The 25,189-nt window shown below is 55.8% G+C and overlaps 12 protein-coding genes across 12 annotated transcripts; 7 read left to right on the top strand and 5 right to left on the bottom strand.

The window, feature by feature from the left end:
• Window positions 1-456: 456 nt before the first annotated feature.
• Window positions 457-1,353, bottom strand: HMPREF1541_07058 (uncharacterized protein; the record flags this gene model as incomplete). The annotated part of the gene is made up of 1 exon (XM_008721383.1): window positions 457-1,353. The coding sequence occupies one exon, from the start codon at window positions 1,351-1,353 to the stop codon at window positions 457-459; it is 897 nt and encodes a 298-aa protein (XP_008719605.1).
• Window positions 1,354-2,192: 839 nt separating this feature from the next.
• HMPREF1541_07057 (uncharacterized protein) lies at window positions 2,193-3,594 on the top strand (the record flags this gene model as incomplete). Its single annotated transcript, XM_008721382.1, has 2 exons — window positions 2,193-3,504; window positions 3,557-3,594. The coding sequence occupies 2 exons, from the start codon at window positions 2,193-2,195 to the stop codon at window positions 3,592-3,594; spliced, it is 1,350 nt and encodes a 449-aa protein (XP_008719604.1).
• Window positions 3,595-3,909: 315 nt separating this feature from the next.
• Window positions 3,910-4,905, top strand: HMPREF1541_07056 (tRNA (guanine-N(7)-)-methyltransferase; the record flags this gene model as incomplete). The annotated part of the gene is made up of 2 exons (XM_008721381.1): window positions 3,910-4,067; window positions 4,119-4,905. 2 exons carry the CDS (start codon window positions 3,910-3,912, stop codon window positions 4,903-4,905), a joined length of 945 nt encoding a protein of 314 aa, XP_008719603.1.
• A 118-nt stretch (window positions 4,906-5,023) lies between these two features.
• HMPREF1541_07055 (uncharacterized protein) lies at window positions 5,024-6,881 on the bottom strand (the record flags this gene model as incomplete). The annotated part of the gene is made up of 3 exons (XM_008721380.1): window positions 5,024-5,344; window positions 5,412-6,602; window positions 6,711-6,881. The coding sequence occupies 3 exons, from the start codon at window positions 6,879-6,881 to the stop codon at window positions 5,024-5,026; spliced, it is 1,683 nt and encodes a 560-aa protein (XP_008719602.1).
• A 715-nt stretch (window positions 6,882-7,596) lies between these two features.
• HMPREF1541_07054 (gamma-glutamyltransferase) lies at window positions 7,597-9,427 on the bottom strand (the record flags this gene model as incomplete). Its single annotated transcript, XM_008721379.1, has 3 exons — window positions 7,597-8,935; window positions 8,981-9,174; window positions 9,224-9,427. 3 exons carry the CDS (start codon window positions 9,425-9,427, stop codon window positions 7,597-7,599), a joined length of 1,737 nt encoding a protein of 578 aa, XP_008719601.1.
• Window positions 9,428-10,580: 1,153 nt separating this feature from the next.
• On the top strand, window positions 10,581-11,336 carry HMPREF1541_07053 (uncharacterized protein; the record flags this gene model as incomplete). The annotated part of the gene is made up of 1 exon (XM_008721378.1): window positions 10,581-11,336. One exon carries the CDS (start codon window positions 10,581-10,583, stop codon window positions 11,334-11,336), a length of 756 nt encoding a protein of 251 aa, XP_008719600.1.
• A 1,114-nt stretch (window positions 11,337-12,450) lies between these two features.
• Window positions 12,451-13,449, top strand: HMPREF1541_07052 (uncharacterized protein; the record flags this gene model as incomplete). Its single annotated transcript, XM_008721377.1, has 1 exon — window positions 12,451-13,449. One exon carries the CDS (start codon window positions 12,451-12,453, stop codon window positions 13,447-13,449), a length of 999 nt encoding a protein of 332 aa, XP_008719599.1.
• A 633-nt stretch (window positions 13,450-14,082) lies between these two features.
• On the bottom strand, window positions 14,083-16,036 carry HMPREF1541_07051 (uncharacterized protein; the record flags this gene model as incomplete). Its single annotated transcript, XM_008721376.1, has 4 exons — window positions 14,083-14,136; window positions 14,196-15,445; window positions 15,503-15,613; window positions 15,661-16,036. 4 exons carry the CDS (start codon window positions 16,034-16,036, stop codon window positions 14,083-14,085), a joined length of 1,791 nt encoding a protein of 596 aa, XP_008719598.1.
• A 1,221-nt stretch (window positions 16,037-17,257) lies between these two features.
• Window positions 17,258-17,875, bottom strand: HMPREF1541_07050 (uncharacterized protein; the record flags this gene model as incomplete). Its single annotated transcript, XM_008721375.1, has 1 exon — window positions 17,258-17,875. The coding sequence occupies one exon, from the start codon at window positions 17,873-17,875 to the stop codon at window positions 17,258-17,260; it is 618 nt and encodes a 205-aa protein (XP_008719597.1).
• Window positions 17,876-18,373: 498 nt separating this feature from the next.
• HMPREF1541_07049 (uncharacterized protein) lies at window positions 18,374-19,525 on the top strand (the record flags this gene model as incomplete). The annotated part of the gene is made up of 1 exon (XM_008721374.1): window positions 18,374-19,525. The coding sequence occupies one exon, from the start codon at window positions 18,374-18,376 to the stop codon at window positions 19,523-19,525; it is 1,152 nt and encodes a 383-aa protein (XP_008719596.1).
• Window positions 19,526-19,841: 316 nt separating this feature from the next.
• Window positions 19,842-21,618, top strand: HMPREF1541_07048 (uncharacterized protein; the record flags this gene model as incomplete). Its single annotated transcript, XM_008721373.1, has 2 exons — window positions 19,842-19,873; window positions 19,923-21,618. The coding sequence occupies 2 exons, from the start codon at window positions 19,842-19,844 to the stop codon at window positions 21,616-21,618; spliced, it is 1,728 nt and encodes a 575-aa protein (XP_008719595.1).
• A 1,151-nt stretch (window positions 21,619-22,769) lies between these two features.
• Window positions 22,770-24,860, top strand: HMPREF1541_07047 (uncharacterized protein; the record flags this gene model as incomplete). Its single annotated transcript, XM_008721372.1, has 1 exon — window positions 22,770-24,860. One exon carries the CDS (start codon window positions 22,770-22,772, stop codon window positions 24,858-24,860), a length of 2,091 nt encoding a protein of 696 aa, XP_008719594.1.
• Window positions 24,861-25,189: the final 329 nt, after the last annotated feature.

Genomic DNA, 25,189 nt, shown 5'->3' with positions numbered 1-25,189 from the left:
AGGGCGACAATCCCTATGGTTGTCGCGAGAACACGCAGAATAAGAGAGATCCGAGAGACGCTTTTCATCGATTCCATTCTACAGATTGCTTGCCTGCTTGATCGATCGATTGAATGTGGTCGAGTAACTTGAATCATCAAGAACTATAGCTGGCTAGCGACCTGCCTCGCCGGCTGGCAGTATGCCTTGCCTGTCCGGCTCTTGCGAGCTGCACCATGAATCTATACGTTCTCTGTCCAGAGGGATGTGTTATCTGTCGTGGTGATGATGGTGGTGGTACATGATTGCAGGCGTATTGTGCCTCGTTTGGCAGTCGTATCGTGCAGGCGAGCGGGCAGCGTATCTTCGATCGCCGCTCTGCTACCAGGCTGTGTGCTGTGTGCCGTGTTCCTTAGTCGTTCCTGGTCATAAGTCATCGTCAGCCAATTACTGCTGATTCCCTCATCGATGCAGGGCTCAGTACCCCACGCCAAACTGCCTACGCACCCAGTAGGAATTATAGCTGCTGTAGTCGCGCTGTCCACTCAAGCCAAACTGCTCGGCAACGTTGACATACCCGTCTGGGCCCACGGAACCCTGCGTCTTCATCTTTGCTAGATCGCTGGCGTCCACCTCCCACGGCGTGCGGCAGTAGACGCATTTGACTGTCTGGCCGCGCTGGCTGGCGGCCCATTGGTCGAAGCAGTTCTTGTGCATGTTGTTGCCACAGGCGGCTTTGCACCAGACCAGCTCTTCTGTGCCGAGCATATCCATGTAGCAGATGGGGCATTCGCTGCCGTCCTCGATGGGTTTGCGCTTGCTGGTGGCGGTGTCTTTGTCGTCGTCGGAGACTGTGTCGGTAGGGATGGGCGGGGCAGCAGCAAAGACTGACTCCAGTTCCTCGGTCACGAGAGCGAGCTGGTAGACGAGGTGGTCCGGGGCGCGTAAGACCGTGTGCAGAGCGTAGACCTTGTGTTTGCATTCGTTGCCCTTGCCGTGATCAGGACAGGTGCAGCTCGGCAGATGGCCAATGGTGACAGTATAGATGTTTCCCGTACTACCAACGATGGCGATGTCCTCGCTTACAGCGGATGTCCGAGTGCGCGAAAGAACGATCATGCGCTGTGTCTGGGCGCGAGAGAGTTTGGCTAGGAAGGTCTGAGGTGGTTTCGCCCGGTACCGACGCAGACGCTTTTCCGCTGGATCTTTCTTGGACTTTGCAGATGATGACGTCTTCTTCGAGGGCGTTATATGATCTTCATCGTCGTCACAGAGAAGAATAGGCGTGGTCTTGGAGTTGGCTGGGGAGGTGGCATCGTGATTCGTAACGCGCCTTCTTTTGCGGGATGTGCCATTATTATCCGGTGTTGACATGTTTGCGTCGTTTAGAAATGTCTCAACGCGCCTCTTCGTGTTGCTCGTGGCTTTTGACTGCTTCTGTTGGAGAGAAAACGAGGAGATGGGAAACGTAGGGAGCGAGGATCGGGAAGTCCGCTTCGATGGTGCCATTCTGACGTGTAGGACGAGGGCTATCGCATATATCGAGCGACCCTTCTCAGCGAACGTGGCCACAACGAACGTGAGATGGTCTCTTGAGGCAGAGGCTCAAGTGGCAAGTATCGCAGCGGCGATGATGAAATGAACGTTAGTCGAAGATTTGGAGAAGGTTGGAGGCTGTAGGGCCAAGCGTCCGGGGGGGGAGCGGTGCCTGGGAGCTTGGCGGTGGGCAAAGCAAGCGAGGCAATGCTTGCCTGCAAGCCGGGAGCCATCAACGGATCGAGGCTCAAAAACAGAAACATCGGGAGCCTCTACCGAAAGTCAATGGTTCCATACACACAATCAAGTTTGTTGTCACAGTAGTACGTGCAAGAGCTGCCAACACGACTGCGCAAAGACGAGGACGATAATGATGTCGACGATAGCCGAGACTGACACTGCCACTGCCGTGCAACACGTGCGGCCGATCTATCTTTACAGGAGATCGGGCGCGCTACGATATCCAGCTGGCCGACGCGTGGAGTAATTTCGTCATGGACCTGCAACTGGCACTCGACACCGCGACTATAACCAAGTTTCGAGCTCCTACACCCTCGAGATCCATTGCTATTGCACAGCACCTTTATCTACTTGTTTCCCTTCTTCCTCTATCGCTCTTGATCTCCTTCCGTCTAGATAGGCCTCACACTAGGCTTTTCACGACCGCGCACGCATAAATGGTGGGAAGACGAGCATTCCACCAGCCAGACACACCACGCGAACACATTGATGGCATTGGCAATGGCGACCTTGAATCCGGGCCAAAGAGGCGGTTTCCTCGCTTCAAGGATGCCGTTGACTTTGCCATGGACGAGCGCACCTCCAAGGCCATAAAGAAGCAGATACTTGATGGCATTGACAAAGAAACCTGGGAGCATTTCCGCAAGAGTGATGAAGAAATCAGCGAGATTAAGAGCAAGAAAGTCCGTCACTACTATAAGGAGCAGAACGGTCGCTTGAATGACTGGCTGGAAGTGGACACCATCGTGAAAGCTATGGCTGAGGATGTCATGGACAGCATGAATCCTGATGCAGATAGGGATGGTGTTCGAGAGAGGTCGGGTGGTCTTCAAAACGTCGAGGAGCGCGTCGAGGAATTGTTGCCCGACCGTATCCAAAACGACCGTGCTCAAGCTGTTCGCAAAGCAACATGGGCCATTAACATCAATGTCATCGCCAATATCATCCTCCTTGCCGCCAAGGGCATCGCAGCGCTGCAGTCATCTTCACTCTCTCTGATCGCTTCCTTGCTGGACTCGGCCCTGGATTTGCTGTGTACAGTTATCGTTTGGAGTACGGATAAACTTGTCTCATGGCGATTAGACTCACTGGCTCGACGCTTCCCCGTTGGTAGACGACGCCTAGAGCCACTGGGTATCCTGGTATTTTCCATCATCATGGTCATCTCATTTTTGCAGATCTTGCAGGAATCGGTGTCGAAGCTGCTGCCCAGCGGCGATCATGCCATCGCCACATTGCCCGCGGTCGCAATTGCCTCTATGGCAGGCACCGTCATCTTGAAGGGAATCATCGGCCTCGGCTGCATGAGGATCAAGACCACACAGGTGCAAGCGTTGGCGCAAGACTGCAAAACGGATGTTTACTTCAACACGCTGTCGCTCCTGTTCCCGCTCATTGGCAGGGCTGCCGGAGTCTGGTGGCTGGATCCCGCTGGTGCCGCAATCCTCTCATTGTACATCATCTACGACTGGGCTGATACCTGCTTGGAGAATGTCACTCGGCTGTGTGGAACTGCGGTTGACGATCGCCTCGGTAAAAAGCTCACATACTTGGCCTACCGTTTTGCGCCTGTGGTCATGGGCTTCAAGTCGATCAAGGCGTACCATGCAGGGGACGGTGTCTGGGTGGAATATGATGTGCTATTAGACGAGAAGACGCCGCTGCGGAGAAGTCACGACATATCCGAAACATTGCAGTACTGCGCCGAGGCGTTGACCGAGGTTGATCGTTGCTTTGTTACTACAGACTGTAAGTACTTCCCTAGCCTCTTGTCGCCGTTCTTTGACTGACATTATAATAGATTCGGCAGAAAATCCTGAAGGTCACACGGCTCTATGAGAACAGGCCTAATATCCACACCATGTACATAGCTTCAATGATTATTCACCCAAGCTTCTCATCTCGTAACTAGAGCAAGTGTTTACTCTTCCGATGTGTCAACCTTTGAATGGTGTCACCTACGCTCATGTCGATTGACTGAGTAGTTGACATGGTGCTGCTGTACTCTTCAGGTGGAACTGAGAAATGCCAAGCTCGAATATAAATCCTCATCTTTTAACTTCACACCCGAAAACAAATCCCCTGTCAATGCTCGCCCAACGATCTAGAAACGTCCTCAATCTCCTATTATCCTCCCCGCAAGTGTCTACATTCATGACTGGCCCGCCAAACAAGCGCCAAAAGCGCGAGGAGTACCGGAAGGTACAAGAAGCGCACAATGAGCAAGGCTCGGGCCAGCTCGAGCTCCCAAAGAAGAGATTCTACCGTCAGCGAGCACACGCCAACCCATTCTCAGATCACCGATTAACATAGTACGTGTATCTGCTACTTCGACAACTCACTCGTGCTGACCTGTATGCCAGTCCGACGCGACCAGAAGAGATGGACTGGTCATCACACTACCCATCGTTCATCCCCGCCAAGACCAGCAGCGAGAATGGCTCATCTACCACCAGCACCAGCACCACATCACCCTCCCTCACCCCCGAGGCTCCCTACCCCACCATCGCCGATGTAGGCTGCGGCTTCGGCGGCCTCCTGCTCGCCCTTTCACCCCTCTTCCCCACCTCGCTAATCCTCGGCCTCGAGCTCCGCTCCCAAGTCCTCACCTATGTGCACTCACGCATCGCGGCGCTGCGCTCCCAGAACCCGCTGCCTCCCACCACCACCACCACCACCACCGCAGCGCCCCCATACCACAACATCTCCGCCCTCCGCACCAACACGATGAAATTCCTCCCCCAACTCCTCCCGCGCGGCGCCCTCACCAAGCTCTTCCTCTGCTTCCCGGACCCGCACTTCAAGGCGCGCAAGCACAAGGCGCGCATCGTCTCGAGCCAGCTGAACGCCGAGTACGCATTCTTCGTGCGCCCGGGAGGAAAACTGTATACGATCACGGATGTGGAGGAATTGCATCTGTGGATCGTGCGGCATTTTGAAGGAGGGGAGGCGGAGGAGGAGGCGGCGGCGGGGGAGGGGGATGTGAGGGAGTTGTGGGAGAGGGTTGACGAGGAAGGGCTGAAGGGGGATGAGTGTGTGAGGGTTATGAGTGAGGAGACGGAGGAGGGGAAGAAGGTGACGAGGAATGGGGGGAGGAAGTTTGTGGCTGTGTGGAGGAGGAGGGAGGATCCGGAGTGGGTGGAAGGGTGAGGGTCGAGGTTGGGGAGGGTGTGTGCGTGGTGTGGTATCGGGGCAGACAAAGGCAAGGCAAGCAAGTGACTGGGCCATTCTGTTCGCTACTTGACACCGATGCGGATTCCCTGTTTCATCAAGCCTCTTTCTTACCCCCATTGTGGCCCTTGTGGCCCAAAGCCATGGAATTGTTCCCCCCACCACCACCATTCGAAAGATGGCTTTGCTCCGATGTCAACCCGACGCCAACGACGTCCGTGTCTGCCTGCTCCAACACCTCCGGATCGACGTAGGGGCCCTTGTAGTTCCTGCGCCCGTCGACAAACCACTGCACGACCGAAATGATGAGGATGATGCCGAAGGCCACGATGCAGTAGTTCATGTTGCTGCCGGTCACGGGCAGGAAGGGCGGGAAGACGAAGAGGACGGTGGTCAGTAAGGCGAAGGCGATGCCGACCTATTGTTTCCCGTTGTCAGCATCACGGCTTTTTAGAGACAGAAGGCATGAATCGAAGAAGACACACCAAATTACAGATCCAGCCCAGCGGCCCGCGCAGCTTGAACGGTCGGCTCTCCGGCAACATGCTCCGGCCCCTCAAACAATTGATGGCAGGCGGGATCGCGTACGTGATGCCCAGTGCCACGACGCTGGCGCTGATAATGGCGTTGAAGGCGCTGCTGCTTCCCAAAAAGACACAGCCGAAGATGACGACCAGCACCGTCGTCAACAGCAGGGCGTTGAGCGGGACGTCGAGGCCCGTGTGGACCCGCGCGAAAATACGGCTGAAGGGTAGGCCGCCGTCGCGCGCAAAGGCGTAGGTCATGCGGCTGCTGGTCGTCATGATGGAGATGGTGGCGAAGAGGAGACACAGGAGTGGGAAGATGAGCAAGCAGACGGCGCCGGCTCTGTTGTTGGTCGCGTCGTAGAAGATCTGTAATAAAGGGCCGGCGGGGCTTTCGATCACGGTGGTGATGTCCCTGAGCACGAAGAGCAGGACGCTGAGGAAGACAAAGCCTGTGAATAGGCCGATGCCGACGCAGGCGACCATGATGCGTGGGCCTTCTTTGGTTGGGTCCGGGATCTCTTCGATCATATGCGCCACGGCATCGAAGCCTGTGAGGGACAGTGTGCCCTGTAGGAGGCCCAGCAGCCAGGCGAAGCCGTCGGGCCAGCCGGTTTCATTGATGAAGTTGCCGTAGACGAAGGTGCCGGATTGGTAATTGGGGGCGGCGCACGCGAGAAGCGTAATGCTGATGACGACGAAGCCAACGATTGACCAGATGAAGGCCGTCTGCGTCACGTACGGTAGTAGCTTGGTGGCGAAGGCGTTGATGAGAAACGCTACGAGCGTGTAGGCGAGGTACAGGAGGAATTGCTGCCAGGGGTGCGGCTCGAAGCTCGGGTTCATGAAGCTGATGGTGCCAAGGATGAGCTGGCTGCCGAGGAGGCCACCCGTGGCGGTCAACGCGATCCAGCCGGCCGTGTTGATCCAGCCGGTGACCCAGGAGACGATGGGGACGTAGCGGTGGGGAGAAACGATGGCCGCCCAGTGGTACTGCCCAGCGCTGGTCGGATATGCCGACAGGAACTCGGCGAGCGAGGCCGCGAGGCACAAATTGCAGATGGCGGCGGTGACGAGGCCCCACATGACAGAGGAAGGGCCTCCAGAGGGGAGAGCGAGGGAGATGGAGGCTGCGAGAGCGGTCCATGTGTTCTACGTGTGTTAGCTCATGTTTCTTATATACCAGCAAGCTAGCTCCGGTTTGTCAGCTCAAAGGCGTGGCGGAGCGGTCAACGGTAGATGTGATATACTGAGACGTACCAGAATGGCAAAGGCAAGACCCAACATGGAAATGAAGCTGAAGTTACGCTGGAGCTCCTGCTGGTGACCCAACGTCGCGAGCTGCGCCGCATCGTCGGCGATGGACGTACGTCGCCGCTGGTGCGCGCCCTCGCCATCACCAGAACCACCGAGGAGCGAGGGCCGTCTCATGTTGTCGCCAAAGCCTGGATATTATTCCTGCAAATACCGATGCGACTTTCAGGCGCCGGAGACCTCTAGAGCGCAAACGGGGATTTTGACGGAAATACAAGCTCTTATGAAGCTCCTCGCGAGCTGCAACTTCGTCTGACAGAAGGCTGCTTTCCGTAATCGTGTCACCGTGGAGCTCTGACGCCTGCAACTCTCCGCTTTCTCGTGCTCGCTATTCCCTGGGGGCCATCACACCCGAAGAGCCAACTTGAGGTAACGTCATCACGCGGCAGGATTGCGTGTAGGGCCATGGGAAAGGTCGCAGGGGGAAACCCTGGTCGTGGGCCTGCCGGCTGTCAGCATCGGTGGGTTTAACTAGGGCCTGTTTGAGGAGCCCTAAGCGTTAAGCAATTCCTTCCGAAGGCTTGTATCGCGCCCGCACCCCGGATTTGGGCGCTCGTGGCCGGGCCGGTTTAGGCGTGGCAAGTAGTAGAGTGCACGGATCGACGTGTTGTGCGAGAAATGGGAATATGATGCTGTGCACGGAAAGTGTATAACTGAGAGTCGTCCCTGGAATTCATGTAGCTGATCAGTTTTCGATTGTCATCTGCAAGCACGCCCAGGAAGGAGCGAGAGAGCACCTTCCTTGCCCAGCTTTCACTGCCTCTTGGCAACTTTTTCCAGGCGTTATAGCTAGTTGAGGAATACTTGCATTGTTCTGTCAGTATGTAGCCCATTATACAGCGTAACCACCCGAGTTCTTCTGTCTCGGCTCTCCTGCCGCCTCAAACGTTCCATTACTCAGTACTCTGATTCCTTGTGCCGCGCTCTGGCCAGGAGCAACCCATGTAACATTGTGACCCAGCTGCTTCATGAACGCTACGGTGCTGTTATCATATGCGTATTCGAAAGATACTTGGTTGGGCAATAGCTGATCATGTAGTCGTGGTTGCGCAAGAGCTTCGGGTGCCGTCATGCCTTGATCTAGCACGTGGATGATATTTTGGATGGTGGAGGTGATGATTCTGCTACCACCTGCGGCACCAATCACGTAGTATAGAGAGTTATTGGAAGCGTGCTCAACGATGACGGGCGAAATGGAGGATAGAGGGCGTTTGCCGGGTCGGACGTAGTTGGCTGGGCTCGGCACATATCCAAAGGCATTGGAAGAGCCTGGAATGGAGAAGTCGTTCATTTCGTTGTTCATGATGACGCCGGTCTCAGGCACCATGAGATTCGAGCCGAACAGAAGGTTGACGGTGGTGGTGAGGGTAATGGCCATCCCAGAAGCATCGGCAGTGACAATGTGCGAGGTACCGGGTGTTTCGAGGGACTCGAGTCCTGCAGGGTCATAGTGTGAGGTGTTGAAAGTCTGGAAGTCCGAGATCTTGGATCGTGTCTCGTTGGCGTAGGCTTCTGACAGCATCTCTTCTTGGTAGCGGGTGAGGTTGCCCACGAAATCGGGATCGCCAAGGTCCGCGCGGGCCCCGTAGCCAAATCGGATGGCTTCATCAAGCCGGTGCGTGCTGATGTTGAGATCACCATTGGAGGTGAAGAAGTCGTCGTAGCCTTCGACGATCTTTAGTGCGCTCAGAGCCACAACGCCGGAAGAAGGGGCATCGGCCGCGAATAGATTGAACTTGCCGCGGTAGGTGATATTCGCAGCTGGAGCCACAATTGCTGAGTAGTTGGCGAGATCGTCCATAGTCATGGTTCCATTCTCGGCCTGGAGCGCGGCAATCATTGCTTCGGCCATTACGCCGTTATAGAATTCGTCTGGGCCGTTGTCCGCAATTTTTTGGAGCGTGTCGCCGTACCGCTTTCGAGTAATGGTGTCGTTCAATTTCAGTAGGGTGCCATTTGGCGCAAAATCGATGGCCCATGTTGGCACTTCCGACAAGAAGTTGGGAATCTGAGCAGATGCATTTGCAGAAGCCATATATCGGACAAGGTCTTCGTTCACGGTCCAGCCGTCACGCGCGACCTTGATCGCAGGCGCCATGACCTCGGCCCAGGGGAGTGTACCATAGTTCTCATGCAGGTACTGCAGACCTCGAACTTCGCCAGGGACGCCGCTATGCGAGTCAGCATCATCTTGAATTATGCTAGGGCTGTCTTACCTCGCTAGTCCACCGAATATGCTCAGATCGGTGTTGTTGGTGTACATGTCTTCGTACGCAGCAGCTGGGGCTGTCTCTCGAAAATCGATCTGCTCGTAGGTGCCATTGGACAATCGCACAGTCATGAAGCCTCCGCCACCAATACCAGAGTGGTACATGCCCACGACACCTATACAGAAGGTCGTGCCCACGAGCTTTGTATGTTAGCCTCAGCTGAATCATTCTTGATCACATGGTACGTACAGCGTCAGCAGCATTACCGCCTTGTTTCAGCAATTCAATCCCAATGTTGCTGCAGATCTCGCTCTCGGTAGCTACAGCACCCAGATGACCGGGCGCCTGCCGCATTTCCAGCTCTGGCACATGCATTGACGGAGGTAGAGGGTTAGCACCCGCCTGCATGAGCAACGGGCTAGCCGCGACGGCGAGCTGCAGAAATCCCAGCATTGCGACGATATACGGCAGCGCAGTATGTGGCCGCGAAGAGCAACTAGAAGAAGAAATCAAACGACATGACGTCCCCAGTCGCATTTTTGAAGCTGCCCGCAGCTTCGAGCGCACAAACGCTACCTAGATAGCTGCTGCGTGCTACTTTGCCCCAGAAAGGTAGGTGCCAGCAGCCGCCCGCTGCATCAACTCTCCACCCAAATCCACACCTAGGCCAGCCAACACGCAGGTTGGCGAAGCTATCGGGAGTCCAACCAGTTATGAGCTCAGCTCGAGCTGGAGCAGGCGGACGATAGCTCAAGCTTTCCCTGCGAGCGGGCTGCGCACGCGACTTTCTCAGCCAGGTACAGGCGAGACAGGGAGCGCCTGGGGGGTCGAGGTGACGTCGGTGTGGAGGGGTACAGGCAGTGTTTCGCACCTAAAGGGACCTAGCGCGACGATCGTACTCGGCAGCTTAACGTGCGAGGAACCGGGGTACGAACGAACAAGCACGCGAACAGGTTGGAGATGGGATAAAGATATTCGCAATATCGACGATGGAAGGCGTGATTGAGGAAGCGACAGATAAAAGGAAGGGGGCGCTAGCACTCACCCTGCCTGACTGACTCTGTCTAGCTCACAACAACGTCCGATGTAGGAGCCAGTGTGCGGATGGATATCCGTATGGGTATCATGACAAACCATGGTTGTTGAGCTGATAACCGCTCGCGTGTACGAGGTCACAGGCGAGGTGGGAAGTGCGTTTCTGTTGATAAGAGTGCCCGAGGCTCAACCGTGGCAGTCCATCCCCGCGCGGACTTGCGCGTACGCGTACGCGGGGTGTCGGCAGCAAATCTTGAGCGAAGACTGGTCAATGGCTCGATCGACCGGGCAGGTTGGTCCATTGCTTGCTGAGCAAAGAAGACCTGGAGGTTGACTGAAGCATTTAAGAACAAAGGTGCAACGTGTATAGGACGCGCGTGGCGGCAGTCACGCTCCGATGTAGCGAACACTCGGAGTCTCCAGGCTTCCCCGCAGTCACTGACGCTGAGCGGTCGAGACCTCCTGATGCTTTCGTCTGGTCTGTAGCGCCATATAACTCACTGACAATGTAGCAACCCAATTCTGGCTCACTTTGAGCCTCATCAACTTAGCTCTCGCGAACTCTAGCACAATGACCAACAACGACAAGCCGCCCTACATCTCCGGCCCGGCCGACGCCTCCACCGGACGCCCCGCGACGTTCGTCTTCCTCCACGGCTACGGCGATGACGCCGAAGGCCTCCCTCTCGGCCTGGCCCAGCAATTCCAATGGTACAACAAGCTGCCCTACCTGAAATGGGTGCTGCCCAACGCGCCCTTCAACCCCGCCTCCGCGTCACGGGCCTGGTACCAGCCCAAGGCGCTGCCCAACAGCCTCAAGCCGCGTGTGCCGGGTCAGGAGGATGAAGAAGCGGCGGGCCAGGAGCCGGATGATGAGGACGGCATACTGCGGGCGTGTGACCTACTGGATGCGTATGTGGCGGAGGAGATCGAGAAGGGAACGCCAAAGGAGCGCATTGTCGTGGGTGGCTTTAGTCAGGGCTGTGCGATCAGCCTGGTGTGGGGCGTGATAGGAAAGCAGAGGAACAATGTGGCCGGCGTCGTGTGCTGCAGCGGATACTTCCCGTTGGCAGAGAGAATAGCAGAGTTGAAGCGTGAACGGGGGATCGAGGAAGGGGACAAGGACAGCAAGAAGTGGTTTTATATCCACGGGAGCAAGGATATGTTGGTACCGACGAGTCTGTTTACCAGGGGCAAGGAAGAGCTGGGCAAGTGGATTGGTGAAGGTGAGTTGGAAGAGCATCTGTATGAAGGCATGGGCCACAGCACCAACAACAACCTGCTAAGGGACTTGCTTGGGTTCTTGACGCAAGTGGTCCCTCCCTGAGGAGAAATGTAGTGTCTGAGTAAAACGAGTGTATGCCGTTGCCTTATGTAGACTTGACTGATTGGTCTTCAAGCTTTAATGATACTTCAACACCGCTTTGTTCCAGGCGGCGTCGTGCTGTGGCCTGCGTAATGAAACTCCTCTTAGATGCCTCACTTCTGGTATCATCGTCGTCTCTCATCAATTCGTTCATTCGTCTGTATGTTCCTCGAATCCGACTAGCATGTAGCCGGCAACAGGTCAATTTAGCGAGGGCAGGTCTGCACCTTATCAGTCGCTAGTCCTTGAGGTGATTGTTGGGGCAAGATACTCACAGCGCCGCAAGAGTTGCACTTCTTCCCCGCGCTGATGCTCGCACCGCACTTGGGGCAGCCGTTGTGAGACATGGTTGTAGCGAGGTTCGGACTTGTGATTGGGACGGTTTTCAGTACTTGCGGAGGCTGGAGCACGGTGAGGCAGTGGTATAGGAGGGGTCATGTTAGATCAGTGGTCAGATGAGACTATCAGATTGGCGGGGGTCCGCGGGGTGTCTGACCTTGGCGCTTGCCCGTGACCGTGCTGCTTTAACCTCGACTCAATCCTTACTAACCAATTCTTCTATTGAGTAGCATTACTTCTCAAGGCGTACGTCAGCATCATCACGAGACATGAGCTGTCAGCGACGAATCACAAAGGAACCTCAGCCACTGCGGTTCACGAAGCTCATGCTCAAAGTGGGCAACGACATCCTTCCATAAACGGACACCTAGGGGACTGAATGCATCTCCCTGTCATGAGCTTGTCGAATATGCCGCACCGACAGCCTCAGGAAAGATGCACGGTTCGCTGTTTTGACTTTAGCTGGCCAGCATTGTCGACAACGTGAGCGCCTCCAGATCCCACCCGCCGCTGTTATGGACCAGGTAAAGCAGCACGTCTTGAAGTCATGGGCCCCTGCGATACCCGGTCAATGAGTATGTCCAGAGTCTATATATGAATGCCCTTCTACCGTCACGAACGGAATCATGAGAGGGATACTCTCAGGACCCGTGTCAGAGCCCAGAGTTTGGGACCGGTTCAGCGCTCCGCTTCAGTCGCCGCAAAAGCACAACCCTTAATCTGACACCTACTCAACATGAAAGCTATCGTGATTCCACACCGACCCTGCGCACCCGAGGAGCTCCTCATCAAGGACGTCCCCGACCCCACCCCTACCCCAGGCATGACCACGATCGCTGTGCGCGCCTTCGGCATCAACCACGCCGAGATGCACATGCGGCGCGGCGAATGGGCCGAATCAACCGCCGTCTCAGGCATTGAGTGCGTCGGCGTCGTGCACGCCTGTCCCGACGGCACGTTTCCTCCTGGCGCCAAAGTTGCGGCCGTCATGGGTGGGTTGGGCCGCACCATCAACGGCACCTACGCTCAGTACACGAACGCACCGTCTGCGAACGTCGTACAGATCGCTGGCCCGGGCGGAGAGTTGGGAATGTCGTGGCAGGATCTGGCTGCGCTGCCGGAGAGCTATGCCACAGCCTGGACGGTGCTCATGCGCAACTTGGAGATCAAGGAGGGCGACAAGGTATTGATCCGCGGCGCTACGAGCGCGCTGGGTACCGCAGCCGTGCAGCTGGCGGTGCGTCAGGTAGGCGCGAAAGTCTGGGCGACGACCCGACGGCAAGAGGGCGTGGCAGAGCTCATGGCACGGGGAGTGGTTGGCGTCGACCTCGAGGATCCTAACCTATCACAAAAGCTGCGAGCAAAGGGCCAAGTCTTTGACAAAGTCCTTGACCTCATCGGCAACACCGTCCTGCTCGACTCACTCAAGATCCCACGTCGCGGTGGGCGCGTGTGCATCGCGGGCTTCCTTGGCGGGTTGGCTCCCCTCGAATTCAACCCCTTGACGCAGATGGCTTCTGGTGTGCAACTGAGCTTCTTTGGCAGCTTTGTCTTCGGCGACGAAGGCTTCCCCTTGAGCGATGTGCCACTCCGGGCCATCATTGGGGACGTTGCGAGCGGCAAGTGGGACGCGAAGCCGAGCAGGGTCTTCCCTTTCGAGAAGGTTGGCGATGCACATAAGCATATGGAGGATGGAACGGCTGGTGGCAAGATGGTAGTCACTGTCTCTGTCTGAGAGCAGGTCTGTCGCAGGCTCAACCTTGGGCCATATGCAGGCAATAATCAGGTAGTACAGTATAGATCCGAACATGCCAAGTTTTCACTGCCTGATGCCAAGGCTTTTCCTTTTCGGCGCCGACCTACCTACGGTGTGAAGCCCAACATGAGGTACAGTAACATGAGGTCCGGTTAGGCGGGCGGCATGTTACCAATACTCTTTGCGCTCTCTACTGCAAATCAATGAGATCTCCATATGCGATTCACAGCGCTCGAGCGACGTTACTCGCGTGGCTGGCCGGATGACCTACGCTAATTACTAGTAGCTGGCTGGCCGTACGTACACCTGGGTAGCACCCGTCATGTGAAATAGCACGATAGAGCAACGATGCTACTGGCCTTTTCGACGCGATGAGTACTCGATCAGAGTTCCATACGAGATAATCGACGTCTACATGCCTAACCTGGGCGCGCTACGCTACTCGTGGCATTGGAAGATCCCCATTATTGTTCTCCTGTTCTTCATCGGTGCACAGTACTGCTTCTGCAACTAGATTGGCGAGCCAGCCGAGGCTAACTGCGTTTACGATGCGTATGCAGCCTCTTCGTCGCACGTCGGGACTAAGCCAGGTGCTACCTGCTCACCCGAACCTTAAGCATTGAGGTTGAGCGGACTCGTGCACGTGAAGCTCGTGACTTGCGGAATCTGTTATTTGCGCGTTAGTCCATGGTGCCACAAAGACGAAGGAAGGCTGAATATCGTACCTTGAACGCGTCAATCATGCCCTGAATAGCCGCATAGGCGCCCAGCCCCGCCACGGCCAACGCGCCACCAGCATGCACGACATGCCACGCATTGACATACCACCTATCCGCGAAAAAGCCCCTAATATACCTCCTAACGCCACCATCCAACCTCGTCGTCTGGCCCGTCACAGGATCAAAGCCCTCCTTCATCGCCGCCCTCGCCGCGTTTTTCTGGATCGTATACCCCAAATGCAGGATGGGCGGGAAACTATACGAGAACTGCACGATGCAGAAGGCGGCGATGACGGAGACGAAGCCGAAATAGTCCGGGATGGCGGCGGCGATGATGAAGGCCGTGGACCAGTAGATGGGGACGATGGCGGCGAAGACGATCTTGCCGGCGCGGGTGGAGAGGGCGGGCGCATGAAGCAGATCCATAAGGATGTTGTTGTACAGGACCTTGATGCCAATGTTGCCGTAGAGGCCGGCGGCGATGAGACCGGAGATGACGGCCATCATGTTGCAGGCCACGGACCAGCCGTAGACGGAGAGGCCGAGGTATGAGACCTGGAAGGCGTACTGGCCCTGCCAGTAGTAGACGTAGCAGCCGTAGGACAGGTACACGATCCAGATGAAGAGCTGCGCGATGATCATGGACTTGAGGAAGTCGCGGGGACGGCGCATCTCGGCCATGATTTCGATGAAGATCTGCGCGCCGCCGTAGGCGAAGACGCCTTGCATCAGGCCGTTGATGCTGCCGAGGAGGGAGTTTGGATTGGGGAGGCCGTTGTAGTGGCGGATTGGGGGGTAGTTCCCTTGAGCGTCCGGGGTGATGCTGCCGTCGTCGTTGGCACTTCCAGCGCTGCCTAGCACCGAGATCTTGTAGTTGGGTGGCGAGTGGGCCATGACGCCCATGGTGATGAAAATGACCATCAGGTTGAGACCCACGGCTACCGCTGACATGAGACCGTAGTTGCGGAGGGTGCGGATCTGGCCGAAGATGAAGCCCGCGATGACGAAGATGAGGATACAGACGACGTAGCAGAGTCGGAACTTGGACGCTTGAGATATGCCTTGGCCGTTTTGAATGATGACTTGGCCGCAGATAAGGCACAGCTGGATGGACTGCAGGATGTTGACACAATGCCGTGGGATTGGGCCGAAGATGCGGAACGCGAGGTCGCCGTAGTTCCGCAAGGGGAACTCGTAGCTGTCGAGGCCGAGGTAGATCTTCCACAGCAAGTAGCCTGAATAGCCCGCCATGAATCCTGCGGCTTTTGTTAGTACTAAATCGGCGTTCGGTATGGCAGAGTTGTGGGGTTTACCAAAGACAGTGTACAAAACTATACCAGGACCCCAACCCATGGTCCCCAGGGCGAAACCAACGCCATAGGGACCTAGAATGTCGGTGGTGATGAGATAGAAACCGGCGCCCCCTTGCGTGTGTTAGCAAAGCTATGCAGTACCTTGATGAAATACTCACAACTGGCCGTCCGCATCAAACGACTGGCATCTCTCCACTCATCGGCGCTGATGACGGCCCGACCCTCAGCGGATGCCTGACGTTGGGACTTCTCGTCATTGGCAGACGGCGATTCATGGCCACCACCGGTCGCGATTGCAGACGCCGACTGCTGAACTGAGGGGCGACGAAGGACCTGTGCGACCAAGCCGGTGGATTTGTCGGGGTTCGGTAGATGGATCTTCTCCTCTGCACGTGTGAGATTGGCGTAATGGATGTATTCCTCGATCGTCACATTCTTGTCGTAGGCACCCCGCGAAGATGGTGGCACGAAAGATGGTGGATGGTCGACTCCGGTTTGGTCGCTTGATGACTCCTTGCTGTCGTGGGAATCCATCATACTAGCTTTAATCAGTAGGCTAAGCAGCAGGTGCCTGGAACGAATCCGCAGTGAGAGTGTCAGAGTGTGAGTAGCTCTGTTCGAAAAAACCGCATGGGCGTTGAATGGCGAGGGGGCACGTTTATTAGTCTCGTGCTTCGTCTAGGGCAAGCATGAGCGAAGGAATGCTCGCAACGATAAGGATCACGCTCGCTTCGTACGTAGCCTCTGCCCTTCGTGGGCACATATCCGCGGCTATCCAGAACGTGCCCCTCTCTCTTGCTTCACAACTTGGAGTCAAAGTTGATGCAAAAGCGCGGGAACAAGCATTAGGGAAGCTTTTTAGCCCTAGCTTAATTCTTTAGCGCTGCTACCCTTCGCTTCGGCCGGCGGACGAAGGCCATGATCGACCAACGGCGTTGTGCTTGTTAGCTACCCCGGGAGCCGAAGCTCCCGCTGTCACCAATGTAGGTGCATTCTACAGCCTGACGCAGGCGACGCGTCGTCAGCTTCGATAGTCTTTGACGGGCACTCGAGAGGAGCAGCCGAGGTGTGCCCTGCTACACAGGGGTAGACAAACGACTCAACGGCTACTGCTCTGCAGACGTATGAAAGCCCGCCGATCCCCATCCAGTAATGTTACCCTGAAGCGCGGCCACGTTTACGTGGCGTTAGATGATCGATGGGGGGTGTCGATCAGGTGACACCGCTACCACAATTGAGATGTTGTTGGCGAGCTGTAGAGATCGAAAGCTCTACCAATAGCACAACGTCATATTGCGGAAGTACTTCAGGACAGTCTGTAGGACCGAACACGAGATTTCCGGTTCCATCAAGTCATCGATTGAGTGGGTAAAGATACGTGGAAGGAGCGGAAACCCCCATGATAGTCGGAAGCACATGGCGCATTCATGTGCTCCGACACATATATTGCGCGGTTTGCCACGGATTTCTCAGTCAGCATCGCTCTTGAGGCTTTACTCCTGTTCGCTCGTCAAAGTGCTGCAAGAGGTATTGTTTGCAGGAAATGTCTCTGGCGAAATTCACTCCTTATCGCCGCAGTAAGACTCAGTCTCGCGTAGTGCCAACTCCAGGTCTGCGCCGAATCCCAGGAACTGCAAAGTCTTCAGAGGATGATCACCCGTGACGTGCATGTAGGAGCCAGCCCGCGAATGGCGAGACCGAAAACGAGAGCGGTGTACGCAAGAGACGTGTGCATTTATGACTCTAAGCCGCGCCTCAATCCAGCCAGTTCCACTGCACAGCAACCCGCCCAAGGCCTTGGTCGGCGAGCTGTTCAAACACAGAGAGGCTGACATCGATATCAGTCGGCTCGCAGCCAACACAGCGATCCACAACCGTCAGATCTACACTCCTTTCTCCGCTGCCTTCTTTGGTCCGCTTCGCACGGATCTTGCGGCCGCACAACGGGTTCTGATTCGGATCCGAGCCGCTCTGTGCCGCATCAAACAGCGAGTGTGCTATGGAAACAATGTTCTGTGAAGGCGAAGACGTGACTCCACAGGCGCCTAGGCCTGGGTCGTAGTATGTCAGATCTCCGCCAAAGGGACCTCCATTGCCGCCGGGTAGAGGCAGGTTTTGAGTCTTTGATCCTTGAGTCAGACCAATTGACAGGCCGAGTATGAGTGCTAGCAGCGCGAGAACACCAACGACGATCAAGATGCGTGTGCGCCGGCGGAGGAGCGACCATCGCGTGCGGAGTCGGGAAGCGAAAGGAGGTGACGAGGTATATGGTCCGTAGCTAGGAGCTTGACCAAGAGTACTTGTTGCTGGAATGGGCTTCCGTGCAATGGTGTGAGCTCGACCTGGAACCGCAGGCTGGCCTCCTTTCTCCATTTCGCGAGAGTGTTCCGTCGCGCGTGAGGGACGCTCGAGGATGGAGGGACAGTTCGATGCGTGAGGCTGTAGACTACTATCGTGTAAGCAGCAGATGAGGTCCGGGGACGGTCATTCCTGTCCTCTTGAGGACGGGAGACGACAATGCTGCAGCATGCAAACGCCTCTGAGGCGAGCAACGCCATCCAAGAGGCTCGAGCGCGGCGTCGAGGTGGAAATTGGTGCGAGTCATGCCGCGTCAGATGTCCGCGGAGAAAAGGGGCGACCTGAGTCATCCACGTCTTGCCTCACCGGAAATTCTGCCTATGGGGTGTCATACCAGGACAAGTTCTATTTACATTCAGCTCTTCGATTAAGATGTTATTGGCCGTGGTCTCAGTTCTGTGCTTCATGGCCGCAGGTGTCGGCGCCTGTATCCGGCTCGAAAATCATTGGTGGCAACTCGTGGGCATGCATGGGACACCGCAGAAGCTACGCTTTCCACCCAGCGACCTGACCATGGCGGACGTGGTTCTGCTCCTGCTACGCCTCGTCCTACGAGTGCTGCAGATAAAGCTTCGACTGCGACCCAGCCTCCAAGGGCTGATGAAGCTGTCGAAGCCCTCCGCCTCCGTGTCGGAAGGAGGTGCAGAGAAAAGCTGTTTGCCGAGCTATACGCTGTCAATGCCGCTAACGGTACAGCACTCTGACGTCAAGAAGTACATGTTGGCCGTAGAGAATAGTTCTGACAGCACCGGTGGCAGCCGAAGCCCAGCAGGTAACCTGTCCCGCCTGGAAGGCAGCTTCACGGACCCGGCGCACACGACCCTGTTCTTGGCAGCTATGGCGCAGCCAGCTTCTCTCATTCTTCTCGCTCAGAGCGACTGCCCGGTGCAGCCACTCGGTGCAGTTAACGTACGTAACCGCTTCGAACTACTGAATCGCAATCTCGGCCAGCAGGTTATCAACGCCGCATGCCGTTCGGAGAGCATGCCTTACCCGTCGGAAGTCCGCGCAAGATTTCTTCCCGTCACAAGGATTGTGAAGAGGGGCATCGAAGTTGATGTTTCCGTTTCTGTCGTTGCACTACCTCGGGGTGATGCTAAGGGTGAGATTGAGATGTTCAGGCAGGTCTTCACCATTCTCGAATTTGTGCGATGGTCCAAAATCGACATGTCTGACAGTCGTACGACGGCAGAAACCATCCACACTAAAGATTCAGAGCGTGTGGGTGCAAACCACCCCGACGCTGTCCCTGGAGATGCACGAAACGATGCTCGAGCACTTTGCAGAATGGGAGCTCAAGATCCAAGGCTCTGGGCTGCGTTGTGTCGCGACTACAATCCAATCCACCACCTAGCTCTTGCTGCTCGTTTGGCAGGGTTTGCTGGCAAGATTGCGCATGGCAATCATGTCGTGGCCCGCGTCTTCAGTGAGCTGCAGGGTCAAAGGCCGCAATGGACTTCCCCGGACGATAAAACATCAGGTTCTCTAGTCATGGAAGTTGCTTTCAGAAAGCCTGTCGTCGTGCCTTGTGTCCTGCAAATACAACTTCACACCCCAATATTCGCAAGCAACGAGCCACATCCACTAACACAATCGACGCGGACAACAATTTGCAAAGACGACAAAGTGTTCATTGAGGTCTTTCTCAAAAGCTACCCGGCGTAAGCGCTGATTCAGGAGCATGCAATTTTTGTTCAGTCCCAAGCATATGCCTGAGCTATGTGCTTCACTTGAGTAGGAGGCCGCAATTGCCTCCAGGAATAGGAACGTAATACAAACGGAGATGACCGACCCGGAGTGCTGCACTCTGGAGCAGCAGATCTGTACCTCCATGACACCTTTTGACACAGTACACCTCGTTCTTGTCAGCCGATGGCGTTTCTGCACTTTAACATAAGAACCAGGAACTGCTCCGAGAACACAGTTTGAATTTACCGACGGTCGAAGCTCGTAATCACCCATCCCTCCGTCGTCAACCAACATGTCTATCGTGGCCTTGGCAGGACAGGGCAAGTCAGTACTAGCACGATATCGTATAGATCAATGCTGACAACTTCGGCAGTTCGAGCGTAGCACTTGAGATCTTACACGATGTTGCAGCCAAGAACAATGTTAAGATCACGTCGCCAACTGAGCAAGAAGCTTACCTAGCTGTCCTCCAAGCTGCCGACGCAACCGCCAAGCTCGTCAACGACCTACCGGAATACATTGATCCACGACTAGCTCCTGTGCCCACTGTCGGAGGCCCGCGCCAGTTCCAAAAGCCAGATCCCGCCAACAACAGTCTTAACGCCTGGAGCAACCATGCTGAACTGCGCGCGGAGAAGCCACTCTCGAATCTCCTGGAAGGCAAGACCATTGCCATTAAGGACAATATGTCTGTCGGGGGGCTCCCGTATACGTGCGGTATGTTCCCGGACACGCACAAGGACGGGAAGTATCCGATCTCACCAATCGATGCCGTCGTGGTCCAGAGAGTGCTGGAGGCCGGCGGCACCATCGTTGGCATCACGACCTGTGAAAACTACTCGTTGACTCCGATGTCGTACACTTCTGCCAACGGACCAGTGCAAAATCCTTGGTTGAAGAACCACACCACGGGCGGCAGCACCAGTGGCGGAGCGTGCTTGCTAGCCGTCCGGCAGGCCAGAGCAAATGGTGTCCCTGGGTTAGAGAATGCTGGTCTGGACATTGACATCCAGATCGGAGGGGACCAGGCAGGCAGTATTAGAATGCCAGCGGGATTGTCTGGTGTGTATGGACTGAAACCAACTCATGGATTGGTGCCATACACCGGCATTGCTGGACTGCACCCCATGATCGACCACGCGGGCCCAATGGCGCATAGTGTGGACGACTGTGCACTCATGCTCACGGTCCTTGCTGGGTACGATGGTCTTGATCCGCGAATGACGCCCGAAAGCCCGCTCCGATCAAATGTGACGCAGTATCACGAACAGCTGGCGGCGTTTGCCAAAATTAGCCCGCAGCCAGGCAAAGGGCTCAAAGTTGGCATCATCTCGGAATCATTGACGTCGCCCGGAACGTCTCCCGAGGTAGCCAGTGTGGTCGAGATGGCTGCCATGAAGCATTTCGCCGCAGCTGGTGCCGAAGTGTCTCGAGTGGACGTGCCGATGCATTTATTAGGCCCAGCGATCTGGACCGCAGCGACTCGGAATCACATGGCCAGCTTGGCCGCAGCGGGCCGCATCCCGGACATATTGTCTCACAACTTGCCTCACTTCCAGCCAAAGTGGCCCCTGGACCAGGAGATGTTCGAGCTTCTGAGCCATCACAACCCGGCCGTCATCAACATCATTCTCTCGCAGACATTTCTGAATGAGAAATATGGGCCGGAGGTGCAAGCAAAGGCTCACCGCCATGTATTCCAGCTGAGGGCGGCATACGACAAGGCATTGGAGGAACATGATGTGCTCATCACACCGACCACACAAACTGTGGCACCCCCACATCCAGACATGCGTCGAGAAGCGGAGGGTGGCAGTAGCATCATGGATAAGATGATGTTGGCCGTGGGATCTACCAACAATACGTGCCCGTTCAATGTTAGTGGGCACCCCGGTCTGAATGTCCCATGTGGCTGGGCGAAGAGCAGGGATGGAACAGGGGTACTTCCTGTAGGCATGCAGATTGTCGGGAAGCGCTGGGACGACCTTACGGTACTGAAGGCGGCTAAGGCATTCGAGCTTGGTGGGGGAGGTCTACCAAAATGGCCCGGTGCTTCTTCAGGACTATAGTCGAAGCCGGAATGGCTCGGGCAGCAAAGTGAGGCTTCAGGGGCCACGTGAACTGTTTCATGGTACGACAAGAAGCATTTGATAGGGCGTCACCTCGTCACAAGCTGTGACAGCACATTTTTTACCCGGTCTGGTTAGCCTAAAGATGAAGAGATCAGAAGGGAAGCGTTCGGAGCCTGGTTCGCATGGGTTACCTGGCCTGCACCTCGATAGGCGCCTTCCGCGCCGCTTGTGGTCGCCTGGCGCGGGGACCCGATGCAGACTTCCGCCGAGTGCGCTTTCGGTTGACTATATAGTTGCGAGCCTTTCAGAATGCGCTATCCGTCTGCTCATTCATCAAAGCCCATGAAAGCTCGCCTGCCAGGTAGGGCGAGGTGATGTGCACTACCTAGGGGCCGGCTGCTTCCGCGCTGGCCGGCGACTTTTCCGTTTCCTCCATTCAGTACTTAGTTTACCATCAAGTTAGTCTCCAGCCGACTGACTCTGCTTACATTTTTTCTCCACTCGCGAGATAATGGAACATCCCGGTACATACCGATCCTTGCACCTGGCTTCCAGATCTGGAGCAGCCATTGCCAGATGGTAGGCGACCCGTGAGAAGTCTATAAAGACCTCACCGCACCTCTCATCTAGTCCCTGCCCTTCCCCAAGCCTTACTGGATATCTACAGAAACGTACGGTATCTGCTGTTAGTGCTCCCTCTGGACCAAATCATCATGGCATCAACACCAGGCCGTAAGCCGAGCACATCCGAGGATCAACGCCAAGGCGGATATTGGCGTTGACACTACCCTTTGGCGACGGTGAGCCTCTGCGTCTCAAGATGCCAACTATGCTTCGAAGAGCAATCGAAGCCTTCTAATCTTCGCGTCGTATCATCAACGACATGTTGTCCGACAATCAATGTGTAAGGCTGTCCTTTGGCCCTCCAGGTAGGTACAGACCGGCTTGGCGCCCAAAGTGGTCATTCGGCCTGCCGCTGCCACCCGGTGCCTCGCCAGTGCCCGACTTATGGCTCGTGGTTACTTCGACATGGCGTACAATTTTGACGCCCTGGCACTTGTCAGACACATCGTACAATCGTCAGTAACCTTTCACAACACCATTCTCCGGTGCGGACGCCTCGATCTCTGCATCTATACGCCTCTATCATGTTTGACTTGCATCCGACCGTCGCCTCCGAAACTGTGGGGAAATATCCGTGGCTACGTCAATCGAAGGCTTTAGATCCCACCCACTATCGCTCGCCGCTGTTGAACGACACAACATCCGACACAGAACCTAGCACTTCTGCAACAGCTCCGAAGGAGGGCAAGCTATGGACAGCCTTCCTGGCCATAGTGACCTACACCTCTCTCTTTGGCCGGTCCTCGACCCAATGGCTCGGCCCTCTGGGTAGCTATCTCCGAGCCCAGCTGCCACACGGCCCGTCCCAGACTGCCCAACATTCCGCCGAACATCCGGGGACCTCGAAGAGAGATTGCCTGGAGGCGTCAATATTCGATGTAGACCACTTCGACTGTCCTCCCGGTCAAGCACTTCGATCTCGCCTGTGCGAGCCTCCCCCGTCCCTCACCTTGCTGTCGAATGCAACATGTCGCAGATTTGCTGTCTCCGGCGTTAAATTTGCTCTGCCGTTCCGCGAGAAAAATATTGCGGGTCGAGTGATACCGCCGCATGAATCAGCAACGCCTCGAATAAACAGGTTCAAGACTAGACCACTCTATAAACTGGCGTGGAATAGTGATCGATCCGAGCCCTTGGTTGCTACTCAAGCACTTCATGCCCAAACACTGGATTCGATGTTTGCGTGTTTCATTGCGAAGTATGAACTTCATATGGACGAGTGCCGTTCTGCCAGGAGACACTGGAAAACCATTCGAGCTCTCCTACGGTCGACGCACCTCGAACAGCATTATTTGCGAGGATACCTGAACAGAGCACAATATGACTATATCCTAAGCAAGATCAGATCGTCCAGCAGGGTAGAGTTGGGCGTTGAAATCTGGCGCGACTGCTTCATTCAGATATATCCCGAGTTCGCCATCGTCCGAAATCAGCTGAACCCTTTCGTGGATTCCCCGCTACTTCCATCGGCTGAAGATCCTAGGGAGGCACGATCCAGGTTCGCACGAATGCAGGTCCTAGAAACAGAGAACAGACTGCCCTCTGAAGCGACCGACACTATCGGACTCTCGTTGTCCAGCACTCCAAACGACTCGCTGCCGCTGGCTGAGTCTACTTCGCCCGAAGCAATTATCAACGACGTGATGCATCATGCTCAACGACACTCAAATTTGCTGTCACTGAATCCCATACCCGAACATGTTGCGGACATCCCTGCACGACAACAAGATGCTTTGTCTGATATGCCCTGGCGAACGGAAATAGGTCCATTAGGGCTTGAGCCTGACAGTGCTGCTAGTTATCAATCTCTTCCTCAATCCTCCCCCACACCAAGCTTTCCTGACTGGGACGACTATGGCCAATTCTCAGCCGGACCTTCGAATTATGCCACGTCCATCAAGCATGGATACTACCAAGATCCCCTGCCGGCCCAAGACCCAAGCATGTACTGGCAGTCCGCAGACCACGTCGGCGGGTTGGTCAGTAGCAGCATGGGCGCGGATCTTGTGGCCGTCGCCCCTTTTAACGACTCTCCACCGTTTGTCCCCGAAGCAGCATTGTTGCCACGAACGCCACAGAGGCGCATTGGGCCCTGTCGTCAGATGTCCGGACTTTCGAGCTCGCAGCCTACTCCGTCGTTGGTGACTAGTGTCGACTCGTCTCTCAGCGCTTTTTCACACGAAGTTGATGGCAGTGCAACGCCCACCCCCAACCCGCCTCAGGGTTGGACTAGAGAATTTGTCCCCGTTACCGACGACGAATTCGACCTGTCGAACGAATCTCTATCAGAGTCCAGCTTCAATCGCGAACTCGATGAAGATATCGAGCGACAGAACTCTGGCCCCGACGGCACGCCTCTGCAGCTTCACCAGCAACAAGTGAATACAGCCGAGGCGTGGCAGTCGGACATCCCCTACCAGTTCGTGAGTATGTCGCAGATTGAGAAGGGCAAGCAGCGCGAACATGACATTGGCGAGGGGACGCAGTGGCCCGTTCAGCCAGCAAGGAAGATACCGGAGCCGTTAAGCCGGTTCGCGACTCAGGCTTGGACGACTGCGGGAAGCCCGCGGGCTGAAATGACGTTGACGACTGATGAAGACGACGAGACGGAATGAGCAACGAAATGACACCTCGCCCGTCCCGCCGCGGATCAATTCCAGGGCATGCCCGCGTCCATCATGGACACCGGTGCATGCCCAGGAAAGCGCCAACGGACTGATTTGGGGAGCATAAGATGTATACCTCTCATTTGCGGCGGGGCGAACATTGGAATGGGCAAATCGTCGATGGTGAAGGTGATAAAGGGACCCCAATGAATCTGAGATGTCGCTTTGTAGAGTATGAGGGAGCAACTCACAGAGATCAAACATGCTGAAATATCTGTCCATCTATCTCGCTATGTCGACCGACGCTGGGAACAAACTGTTTCTAGGTTCTAAGCTGG

Source organism: Cyphellophora europaea (assembly GCF_000365145.1).
Source record: "Cyphellophora europaea CBS 101466 unplaced genomic scaffold supercont1.6, whole genome shotgun sequence".
Lineage (NCBI taxonomy): Eukaryota > Fungi > Ascomycota > Eurotiomycetes > Chaetothyriales > Cyphellophoraceae > Cyphellophora > Cyphellophora europaea.
Note: the sequence above shows the minus strand (reverse complement) of the source record. Positions and strands in the feature narration are given on the sequence as shown.